A 12,691-nucleotide genomic window follows, 5' to 3' on the forward strand; every position below is an offset into this window, starting at 1 on the left:
TAAGATATTCAGTAAACAACCGTGGACATTCAAATATTTACAGATAGCTCCTAAAGCCATAGGAGTCATTATTTTCATTCAATCAGCAGACTGAAGGAAAGAAAACAACTCAATTCTCCCATCCACACAACTGATGTGAATAGAGGAATCCCTCCCACTGAGCTCTTGTATGTTGACAGCTGGGAAACTTTCCCGCAGTCAAAATTCACTGATCGCTAGCAGCACTGATTAAGAGGAAGATTTCCAAAAGGTTGGATATACAAGAAAATCGATTTGTGTATAACCAGCCTGCCCATACATTAATCTAAATTCGAATCCATGTTTAGCAGGCTTAACTGTACTTTATTTGGAGGAACTGTCTCTTTTGGAAAAAAAATGTCTCTGTCCGTTTCTACCGCAGTTCCTCTTTTTGGTCTGCTGTATAGACTTGTATAAAAAAAATGCACCTTTTAATACCAAAGTGATATACTGCACCAAACCTTCAATCCAACCTCTAAATTACAGCATTTGCAATTTTGAAAAACCATTGTAAAAAAAAAGTTGTAAAAACCCAATTGTAGATTCAACCAACTATTTTTGTGCATCTACTTTTACAGTGTTACTAAAACCACAGTAAACCAGTCTGTATATGTAGTAAAGCATGCTTGTTATAATCACTGTGGAACCTAAGGGTTAATACTCTGCCTTGTGTACAAAAGCTGTTTGATTCTGTCTTTTGTGATCCTCCCCTTCTTCCACAGTTCCCAAAGCATCTGCTGATAGAACAGAGCCTTGGGGCAAGCTGCACATGCTCAGTTTGGTGTGTATTGCTAGAGTTTTTTCTCCTTGGAAGAGTGCATGTGATCAGCACAGGGCCAATCTGCCTGTCCAGGCAGAGAGTCAGGGGACCTGCAGCCTCATAGGACAATCAGGGGAGAATGAAAACTCCTACAAGCTTTAACCAGTGCTCTGCTGGACACTGATAGAAGTTACAAGACTGCTCTAACTGCTGATGAGAAAAGGTATTTATCAGTTTATATTTACTAAAATAAATGCATTTCCATATTCTGTGTACTGTGGGAGACCAGATATAGTGAATGCAAGGTCCAGGGTTTAATAACACGTACGTATATACTCTTTCTCATCTCAGAAAGTTGGGACCTGCACTCGGAAAATGTTTTCATGGTGATGAAACTGCAATATATGTTTTATCTACTTTATTTTAAACTGTAAACATTTTTTAGCAGGTATGTTATCTTTACCTTTTCTTGGTTTACACTTAGAGAGGATACTGCATAGCCTCGTGTTAGAGGGATATAATTAAGAATACATGTGGCTGTTGTTTTAAATGCCAACAAATACTAATTACATTGGTGAGATTTACTAAAACTGGATCACTCAGAATCTGGTGCAGCTGTGTATGGTAGCCAATCAGCTTCTAACTTAACCACTTGAAGACCAGGCCTATTCTGTTTGTTTGAAAGTAATTTCTAGCATTTTTTTGCTAGAAAATTACTTACCCCCCAAACATTATATATTTTTTTAGCAGAGGCCATAAAGAATAAAATGGTGGTCATTGAAATTTTTTTAATGTCACACAGTACATGTGCAACAGTTTTTCAAACGCAATTTGTTTGAGAAAAAATACACTTTAATGAGTTTTAATGCAAAAAACCCCATAATATATAATCCAATTTCTTGGTAAAATATAAAAGGTGATGTTATGCTGAGTAAATAGATACCCAACATTTCGCTGTTTATAATTGCACACGCTCATGAAATGGCGTCAAACTATGATACTTAAAAAACTTCATAGGCGACACTTTAAATATGTTTACAGGTTACCAGTTTAGAGCTACACAGGAGGTCTAGTGCTAGATTTATTGCTTGCACTATAACGCTCGTGGCGATACCTCACATGTGTGATGCGAACATCGTTTACATATGCCTATGTAACCTACATAAGCGTTCACCACTGCACACAAGCATGGGGGGACAGGGCTCATTAAAAAATTCAAAAATTTTGCTCCACGACAACCCAGCTGTACTGCTGGATTGGATGCTGGACTCCCCGAGGCAGTGGGATGGGGGGATGTCCCCTCCCGCCACCTGTAAACCAATCCATAAGCATTCTCCACTGCACACAAGCATGGGGGGACAGGGCTCTTTAAACATTTTAAAAATTTAGCTCTATGACAACCCAGCTGTACTGCTGGATCGGATGCCGGACTCCCCGAGGCAGTGGGATGGGGGGACGTCCACTCCCTCCGCCTGTAAAAGCAATCCAATGGCTAATTAGCCACTAGAATTGCTTTTAGATGAAAGACCGTTGTCTAAAAACAAAAAATACTGGGGTTATGGCATACAGCTGCAGCCATAACTCCGGTATAACCACTTGAAGCCAATTATGTACATGTAGTGATTAGGCAGCAAATGGTTACGTTTGTTCATTTAATCTTTGACAATAAACCTTGGAAACTGATTTCTATGCAGAGCTACACCAGATTTTTCACCCTCCAGTTTTAGTACATAAATATAGATATAAAAAGTCTACACACCCCTGTTAAAATGTCAGGTTTCTGTGATGTAAAAAAATGAGACAAAGATAAATCATTTCAGAACTTTTTCCACCTTTAATATGACCTATAAACTGTACAACGCAGTTGAACAACAAACTGAAATCTTTTAGGTGGAGGGAAGTAAAAATAAAAAAACTAAAATAATATGGTTGCATAAGTGTGCACACCCTTAAACTAATATTTTGTTAAAGCACCTTTTGATTTTATTACAGCACTCAGTCTTTTTGGGTACGAGTCTATTAGCATGGCACATCTTGTCTTGGCAATATTTGCCCAGTCTTCCTTGCAAAAACACTCCAAATCTGTCAGATTGTGAGGGCATCTCCTGTGCACAGTCCTCTTCAGATCACCCCACAGATTTTCTATCAGATTCAGGTCTGGACTCTGGCTGGGCCATTCCAAAACTTGAATCTTCTTCTGGTGAAGCCATTCCTTTGTTGATTTGGATGTATGCTTTGGGTCTTTGTCATGTTGATAGATGAAGTTCCTCTTCATGTCCAGCTTTCTAAGCAGAAGCCTGAAGGTTTTGTGCCAATATTAACTGGTATTTGGAACTGTTCATAATTCCCTCTACATTGACTAAGGCCCCAGTTCCAGCTGAAGAAAAACAGCCCCAAAGCATGATGCTGCAACCACCATGCTTCACTGTGGGTATGGTGTTCTTTTGGTGATGTGCAGTGTTGTTTTTGCGCCAAACATATCTTTTGAAATTATGAGCAAAAAGTTCAACCCTGGTTTCATCAGACCATAACACATTTTCTCACATGCTTTTGGGAGACTTCAAATTTGTTTTTTAAAAATTTAGCCAGGTTTCAATGTTTTTCTTCAAAAGAAAAGGCTTCCGTCTTGCCACTCTACCCCATAGCCCAGACATATGAAGAATACGGGAGATTGTTGTCACATGTACCACACAGCCAGTACTTGCCAGATATTCCTGCAGCTCCTTTAATGTTGCTGTAGGCCTCTTGGTAGCCTTCCAGACCAGTTTTCTTCTCCTCTTTTCATCAATTTTGGAGGGACGTCCAGTTCTTGGTAATGTCACTGTTGCGCCATATATTCTCCACTTGATGATGACTGTCTTCACTGTGTTCCATGGTATATCTAATGCCTTGGAAATTCTTTTGTACCCTTCTCCTGACTGATACCTTTTAACAATGAGATCCCTCTGATGCTTTGGAAGCTCTCTGCAGACCATGGTTTTCGCTGTAAGATGCGATAAAGAAAATGTCAGGAAAGACCTACTAGAACAGCTGAACTTTATTTGGGGTTAATCAGAGGCATTTTAAATGATGGCAGGTGTGTACTGACTCCTATTTAACATGATTTTGAATGTGATTGCTTAATTCTCAACACAGCTACATCCTCAGTTATAAGAGGGTGTGCACACTTATGCAACCACATTATTTTAGTTTTTTATGTTTACTCTCCCCCCTCCCCCAAAAGATTTCAGTTTGTTTTTCAATTGAGTTGTACAGTTTATAGGTCACATTAAAGGTGGAAAAACTTCTGAAAGGATTTATCTTTGTCTCATTTTTTTACATCACAGAAACTTGACATTTTAACAGGGGTGTGTAGACTTTTTATATCCACTGTATCCCCCACTGTGTATATACTGTATGTTTCTCCCTACCTGCTCCTCCTCACCTCGATGGTTAAGCCCAGCCTTGTGTGTGAAACATGTCAGTTTTAGAGGTCCAAGACAAGGACTCTCTGTTCATGTTATGCACATGATTAAAGTTTAGCAGCATTTTAATTTTTTTGGGGAGTGAAACTGCTCTTTCCTTATATTACTAGCATGCTGAATAGTTCCAAGTGAGTGACTCCAATTTGTGAAACCATAGGTCAGACAATTAGGAGTTTTCAGAAGGCTGTCTATGGCAGTGCCCATATACCGATCTTACAGTTTTATTTAATGCAAATAGGTGGTTTATGGTATTTAATATTAGGCTGGTGTAAATTATCATTCATGGTATTACAAACCATCACTGCATTTATTTATAATTGTTGTGGCCTTGATGCTTTTTCAAGCATTTCCCTCATTTGCATGCTATATACAGTATACTGCTATTATAAACATTTTAGCAAAGGTAAAAGCAAAATGAATTTGCTTGCACATTATGAAAAAAAGGAAGACAACATGGCTTCCTCCCCCTGGAGCATTCTCTTTAAAAAATATATATATGCATACCATATTTTTAGGTATATTTGGTCCAGTGAAGTCTCAGGTCCTCTCAACAATTGCTTCACCTGGTAGTGAGTAGATCATAAATGCTGTGTAATGACATGGCTCTGCTGTCTGCAGCCTTCACCTATGAGTCCGGGTTGGACCCTTGATTCCATAGACTATCAGGAAAAGATGAGTTGAATGACTTTGGATGTCCTTTAGTTTGGAAGAGGAGCAGCACTGGATTGGCGAGTGCCAGAGTATGAGGGGGGCAGCACCAGAGGGAAGGCGAACATTGCAGCCAAAGTTGTTTTTAGATTTTACAAAGTACTGGCCAATATAACTTTTCTTTCTTTGCCAGAGTTTGGCTTGGGCTTTAAGCCATTAGTAACATGAACAAAAGTGATGGCTTTGTGGCACATAAAACACAAACTGAAACTGAGCTGTAGTGATAACTTGGAATAAAAGACTTGTGTAGTATGTGTACTGACCTGCAGTAATATATAGCCCCATGTATTAAACCTAATTTTTTTCCTCACTTTGGCATTAAATGTATTTCTGTTACATTCTAAGAGATAGCACCTCTCAAGTGTCAATTGTAAGCAAACAAATATTGTGACACATGTATTAAACTACATACTGTGTGGATACCTCTCATTCTGAACACTTCAACATTAAATAGAGCAGCTCTTGCTGATTGCATTAAACTCAGGTACTCTACATTTTTCTCACAATAAGAATCCTCAATCATTTCTTCATGGATGGGTTCATCATATAAATGGCACATATGGCCACAATAAATAGTAAAATAATACTGGACACCTTTGTATCTTGGGTCATGCCACACATAGATCAAACTCAATATATGACCTGCTCAATTAGAGACCAGAGCACAGCAGAGCTAGCAGAAAGCAGCACAGAGGATGAAAATTAAAGTTACATTAAATAATGGTCCTGAGGTTGTTGTGCAATTTCAGCAAAGATGTACACTTCCAGAGAAATGTCATCTCATAAAGTGATGTACTGTGCATTTATCGCATTGCCTTGCCATGTTGTCATAATTAATTTTGACTTCTGTCTCCATCTCTCCAATACTGTTCGGTCTGCATCTCTGTAAGTCGAGATAATGTACGCTGAAATGCAAAGACTTCTTCTTCACCTGTAAAAAACGACAATCCTGCAGATGCATCCTGCAATCAACACAATGAAAGTATAAGGTGTAGATTAGACTTTAAAAATGCAATTGTATGGACATTTAAAATATTTGATATTATTAAGGCAGGCCATAGACCAGCCATTTATCGGCCGAATTTTCGGCCGATAAACAAAAAATCGGTCGTTGCTGGCAGCGATGCTGCCACCAATGTCCATGAAAAATGGCCGTTTTTCGTGGATTTTCCAGCATGACTGATAAAAGTAAACGAGAAGATCTGCGAAAAACGGCCGATGATATTGCCCCACTTGCCCGATTTTTCGTGCGGACGAAAATTTGCCCGATAAACGACCCGTCTATGGCCTGCATAAGGCACAATGTAGGCTAGTAGGGAAAACTTCTCAATCACTGATTTTATCACTGTTATCACAAATTCTTCCACGTATTAAAAATGAAATCAAGACAAACAACTAAATCCACAGATGAAATGCCTATAAGGATGTGTTTCTGTAAATCCAGTCTAGAGATTTACACAGCTCTGCCACACAACACAGCCCTGTCTGGCAGGACAGTAGACCTGATTATTGTCTGCCACAGTTAAAGTACAGGTTTCCTTTTTATAGCTTACACCTATTCTATGTGAGCTGCTAATATCTAAAAATCTTCCAAGCCCTCTGAGAATTGCACCCTTTCCGTTAAAATAGAGTTAATTTCCTGTGGGAGGGGCTATAGTCTTCTCTGGACAATCTGGTGGATCCACTTCCTTGCCTCTCCTCTGTTTGACTGAGTTCACACAGCTCACTCTGCTCTCCTCCCTCCTTCCTTTTCCTCTTAATTCTTTTATTTCTGCTTGGTGTTCAGCTTTAACATTCCCACAATCACACCTTACTCTCAGGACCCAGGTCCCGACCTCTGCTATGTCTGGCGAGGTCTCTTCGTGCTGAGCCTGCTGGGATGCTGGACAGCCCACTGGACAATTTCTTGAACGATCTTGCCTGGAATTCTGTTTCTCTTTAATCTTGAACCCTTTGCTCCTCCCACTTCCTATTTTAGCAAGGCCTTTGCATTTGCTGTTTGCTAGATTATTACGCTCTCTCCAGCCAATATCTTGCTCTTGTCACTCCTGCTGCCATCTGTATCTCCACTACCACTCGTTACCAACCTTTGGCTTGTTCCACGTCTATGCTTATGCTTGATCCCAAAGAGCGACTATCTGTTACCAACCTTTGGCTTGTTTGCTTTATACGCTTCTGCTTGATCCCTACCTGCTATATCTGCTAATGGACCTCGGCTTGCTCATCTCCTGGTGGGGCAATCCTGAGAACTGCGACATGGTACTAACACACAGCAAAACCTATCTCCAACATCAGGGCCTCTGGTGAACAGTCTAATGCTTAGACTCCGCACCTCAGGTGAGCCCATGTCGTCCACCAAGGTAACCTGCTACTGCTACTTATTTAGCTGGTTGGTGAGAGCCTGTCTACTGCTATAGCTACTGGTGTCAGAGTCTGACCCCTGACACTTATGGTTAATAGAACCACCCCTATTGACATTAAATCCTACTACAATAGTTTTGTTCTATATATTTTCATATTCCTCTAGTATTCCAATATTCAGAATGTTTTTAGCCAATAGTCATTACTAATTTCTAGCATTTACTTTGATACTTCTAATTACCATTTGAGAAGTTTTTAAAACAAAGGTTTACAAGAGTAAAAAAAAAGGTTGTAATATGCACAAGTGAAGTATACCTGGCTTAATTCAAGATCATCTAAAAGAACTCTAGACTCTGCATCATCGGCATCCTTAAGCTTTTGCATGAACAAGCTTTGCAAAGGAGTGTCAGCAGAGCAAACAACACGTACCTAAGAACAAGTAAAATATGGTTATACAGTTAATTGGAAAACAAGCTTGAGTACATCTATAGCAAGGAACCCATGTTATATTAAAAATTCAATTACTAAACAGAAATATACCTGCCAGGCGAGCAAAAATGGTGTCAGATCGCTGCTGTCTGCGTGCGTTCCAGTGACAGGATGTGACGTCACTAGAAGCCGGAAGCTCCGACTAACGCATTATGCCCCTCCCACTGGGCGTCTTCAGAAACAGTCTCTGAAGACGCCCCATGGGAGGGGTGAAACATGTTAGATTGAGCTTCTGATTTCCGGTGACATCACATCCTGTCCGTGGAATGCACGTGGACAGCGGAGATCCGACACCATGTTTGCTCACCTGGCAGGTTTTAACATATTGTTACCAAGGCTATTGATTTTAATGCAATTGTAAGTGCAATACTTGAGATATTTTTTTTTCCATAATAAAAACAGTATTATACTATGGGGGCATCCTCTTTCCTCTTGGTTTCCACGAGTGTGCAGGATATTCAATATTAAGAATATGGCTTGAAGAAATAACTCATCAGCGGTAGGAAGATAAAAGGAAAGAAATATCGAGCTGAACAGTAAAGATGCTACACAGGGGGGGGGGGGGGCAGAGCCTGACTATGGCGGTGGCGGAGAGCTCGTGGTAGGAGCTCTCGCACGAGGCTCCTCTGACCGACCCCCCTTTGGCCTCAAATCCCCCTAGATGTATGGAGCTCCAGAAGGCTGAGACTTACCTCGGCCTGACGGGCTCCCTCGGATGAGCAGCGGCCCACGGGAGGGAGAGCCGGGGAGCTGGAAAGCAGTGGTGAGAGGCTGGGACGCTGAGCCTGATTGCCGGGAGACGAGGAGGCGCGGCCGGGACACGTGACCAGTCGCGGTGCATCCCTGGGAGGCAGGGAAGCCGGCCGGCTGGAGGCTGACAGGGAGCAGGAGAGATATCGATTCGTCGGACGGCCAGCTACCCCTTTTTTTTTTTTTCTCCTTCCTTGCTCCTCCTCCTTCGCCTTCTCTTCCCTCACGCCTCCAGCTTAATTCCTTTTTCTGAGAAGTATATGTAGAATGGGGGTCAATGGGGGGTTCGGATAGAGGGGAAGTTGTCCATGGGAGGAGTGTAGCCCTAAGGATCAAATCAAAGGTGGATATTATCTCCACAAATGATTGTTAGGCAAATCGAAGGCCTAAAAAGAGGGGGGGGGGAGGGAGTGGTGGGGAGGGAGGGGATTGGAAGGGAGGGGGAGGAAAGAGATCGAGGGTACTACTGGGAGAGGGGGGGGGAGGGATAAGGGGAGGGAAAAGTGCAGTGGGATAATAACTCTCTATAGGAATACGAAAGAGGAAGGGAAGGAGTTAGGAGGAGAAGAGTAAGATGGAAGAAATCCAATATATAACCTACAATGTAAAAGGGTTAAGCTGTACAGGGAAGAGATTCAGGTTATTTAAAGTACTACAACACAGAACATCTTCAGTGGTATTTCTGCAAGAAACACACTTAGAGATGGAGTCAAAGGTTAGATTGAAGACTAGATATTTTCCAACATGGTTTTATGCGGATTTACCAATCAAAAGAGCAAAAGGGGTTGCTATAGGCTTCGCAAAGAATATAAGGTTTGAGGTGGAGGAGAGATTAACGGATCTGGAGGGAAGATTTTTATTTTTGAGAGGTAAATTACAGGGAATTGAGTGTACAATAGCAAACATATAAGAGTCCAAATAAGAGGCCGGAGATGTTTTTGAGAGAAGTGTTGAAGAGATTGATGGACTTTAAAAGGGGGTGTATGATATTAGCGGGAGACTTTAACATCTGCATGGACCCGCGGATGGACACCACTTCCTGTGTGAGGAGGGGGGAAAGCAGGTCCTTGAGAACGTTAAAGAAATTGATGCATGAGTGTCAACTGGTGGACATATGGAGAATTAGGAATATGAAGGAGAGAGACTATACTTTCTTTTCACACGTACATGAGACTTATTCTAGACTGGATTACATATTTGTAGAACATCAAATGATAGAGTTGGTGGTGGGGGTAAAAATTGGAGGAAGTACCCTGTCGGATCATGCCCCAGTTTCAATGAAGTTAAGATGGGGTAGAGAGGAGAGAGAAGGGTATGTTTGGCGGATGAATGAGGCACTTCTCATGGATGAAGAGATCGGCCAAAGAATTGAGAGGGAAATTGAATGTTTTTTTGAAGAGAATGAAACAGAGGATGTGTCGGTTGCAACGGTGTGGGAAGCACATAAAGCCTACATTAGAGGTCTACTCATTGCAATAGGGGCAAAAAAAAAAAGAAAGGAGAGAAAAGGTAAATAGATTATTAAATGAAATATATGATCTTGAACAGGTGCATAAAAGAGAAAGGTCTAAGGAGATAATGCAGCAGAAAGAAGAATTAGAGAATGTAATGGAGGAGGAAAAAAGAAGAGTCTTTAATAAAATAATAAGTGAAAGGTATAGATGGGGAGATAGGCTGGGAAAGTATTTAATGAGAACTTTAAGAAAGAAGAAAAATAGAAATTATATTGAGAAAATAAGAAATCCTAAGGGGGAATTTGTACACTCAACCAAGGATATTGCTAGAATATTTAAAGAGTATTATAATGAGCTGTATAATATCACACCTCAGGATATGTTAAAGAAAATGGAAATAGTAAACAGAGGGAAAAGAAAGACATACCTAGAGGAGGCAGGCCTACCGAAAATAAGTGAAACACAATTGAACTCTTTAGATGCAGAAATAACTTCAGAGGAAATAAAAATAGCGTTAAAAAGCATGGCAGGAGGGAAAAGTCCGGGTCCGGATGGGTATATGGTTAAATACTATAAAAAATATAAAGAGCTTTTAATACCCAAGCTGAAGATTTATATGAATGCTTTGGGAAATGGGTTGGAGATAAGGGGAGAATCCTTACAGGCTAATATAGTATTGATACAGAAGGAAGATAAAGACCCCTCGCAATGTGCGAGCTATAGACCAATAGCGCTGTTGAATGTAGACACTAAAATATATGCAAAGGTCTTGGCAAATAGACTGAAAGAACTGATGCCGGAGTGGATACATGGAGATCAGGTGGGGTTTGTCTCAGGAAGAGAAGGCAGAGATAATGCTTTGAGATCATTGTTGCTTATACAGGAGGGCAAAAAAAGGAAAACCCCAATGATACTGATGTCGATAGATGCTGAGAAAGCATTTGACAGAGTAAGTTGGGGTTTTATGATGGACACCCTGGAAGCGTTAGGAATGGGAGATAGAATGAGAGGGTGGATTGGAGAGTTATACAGAGGGCCTACCGCTGCCATAATGGTAAATGGAGGAAGATCGGAACACTTTAAGATGTCAAACGGTACAAGTCAGGGATGTCCATTATCCCCACTGTTATATGTTTTATCATTGGAGCCCTTACTGTCCATGATTAGGAAGAACATAGACATAAAAGGAATAAAGATAGGTGACAGAGAACATAAAGTAGTGGCTTATGCGGACGATCTGATGTTTTATGTTGGAAACCCCAGAACATCACTTCCAAATTTAATGAAAGCATTGAGGGAGTATGGGGAACTGTCAAATTTGAGAATTAACCCGACAAAGACCGAAATCTTAAATATAAACCTTAAAAATAGCGAAAAAGAAAAACTACAAGACGAATTCCCTTTTGTTTGGAGAGATAAAGAATTAAAATACCTAGGAATAAAACTATCAGCCTCAATTAAGAACCTATATAAAGCCAATTATATTTCATTATTAAATGAGATTAAGGAGGAGCTAAAGAGAGTGGAAACTGGAAATCCATCGTGGATAGGTAACATAAACCTGATAAAGATGGTAATTGTTCCCAAAATATTATACAAATTTCAAATGATCCCAATCAAACACCCAGAAGCATATTTTAAAGAACTCAGAAAAATGATAATAAAATATATATGGAGAAATAAAAAGCCTAGAATAGGTTATGAAACGCTGAATAGAAGTAAAGAAAGAGGATTGGGGGTACCAGATTTTAGGAGATACTACAAAGCGGGGATTATCGCGAGAATCTTCGACTGGATTCACAATCCTGAGAAAAGTTGGGTCAAAATTGAGAAAGCACTGAGTGGAATAAGTTTAAGTAAAAGTATCTGGGTTACCCGCACAATATAGGGGATTAGAGGATAGCACTAGCACGTACACCCTCAATGTTTTAAGAGAATGGGATTTACTACACAGACAAAAGGGATGGGCTTTTAATTCACAATTAATCCCACTAAGGAACACAAAATATTTCATCCCGGGTAAGGATAGTATCGCAGGGAAATGGATTATAAAACAAGAGGCGCAAGTGAGAGATATAATGGTAGGGGAAGAATTTGGATCATATAAGGATATGGAGGAAAAAAAGGGAGAAGTCTTTAATAAGTTGGATAGACTACGATATTACCAACTGAAACACTTCTTTGAGAGCCTTCCAAAGCCTAAAAGAACTAGAAAAGAGTGGAATCCATTTGAGAGAATATTCGAGACACGGGGAAATGGTAGACACGGAATTGCAAAAATACACAAGATATTAACGGAACTTGACACTGACACAAAATTAATGCACATAGAGAAATGGGAAAGAGACATGGGAAGAGAAATAGAGGAGGAGGAGCAGAGGAAAATGCTCACATTAATTCACGAATATATTAGTATGAGGGAAGTAGAAATAAATTATAAGTGTTTGATTAGATGGCACATTACCCCTTATGTGGAGCACAAGATGAATACGGAAATTTCACGGATGTGTTGGAGAGGTTGCGGAGAGGTGGGCACGTGGTATCATATGTGGTGGGAGTGTTCAGAGATACAGGTGTTTTGGCGGAGGATAGTTTATTTGATAGGGAAAATCACTAAAATCAATATAGGATTAGATCCAGAATTATGTCTCCTCCATATCTCAGAACTCCCAGTGAAAGCATACAAG

At 40.3% G+C, this 12,691-nt stretch overlaps 1 protein-coding gene across 1 annotated transcript in view; it reads right to left on the reverse strand.

Moving 5' to 3' along the window:
• Positions 1-2,589: 2,589 nt before the first annotated feature.
• Positions 2,590-12,691, reverse strand: part of AFG1L (AFG1 like ATPase) — a 154,163-nt gene continuing 144,061 nt past the window's right edge. The window contains exons 12-13 of the mRNA XM_089664829.1: positions 7,627-7,740; positions 2,590-5,912 (exon numbers count right to left, since the gene is read on the reverse strand). Coding sequence (XP_089520955.1) covers positions 5,784-5,912; positions 7,627-7,740 — 243 coding nt within the window. The 3' untranslated portion in view covers positions 2,590-5,783. The remainder of the gene's footprint in view (positions 5,913-7,626; positions 7,741-12,691) is intronic.

Source organism: Staurois parvus, unplaced genomic scaffold (assembly GCF_062004578.1).
Source record: "Staurois parvus isolate SC_StPar_1 unplaced genomic scaffold, SC_StPar_1.0 ptg000048l, whole genome shotgun sequence".
In the NCBI taxonomy this organism is placed as follows: domain Eukaryota; kingdom Metazoa; phylum Chordata; class Amphibia; order Anura; family Ranidae; genus Staurois; species Staurois parvus.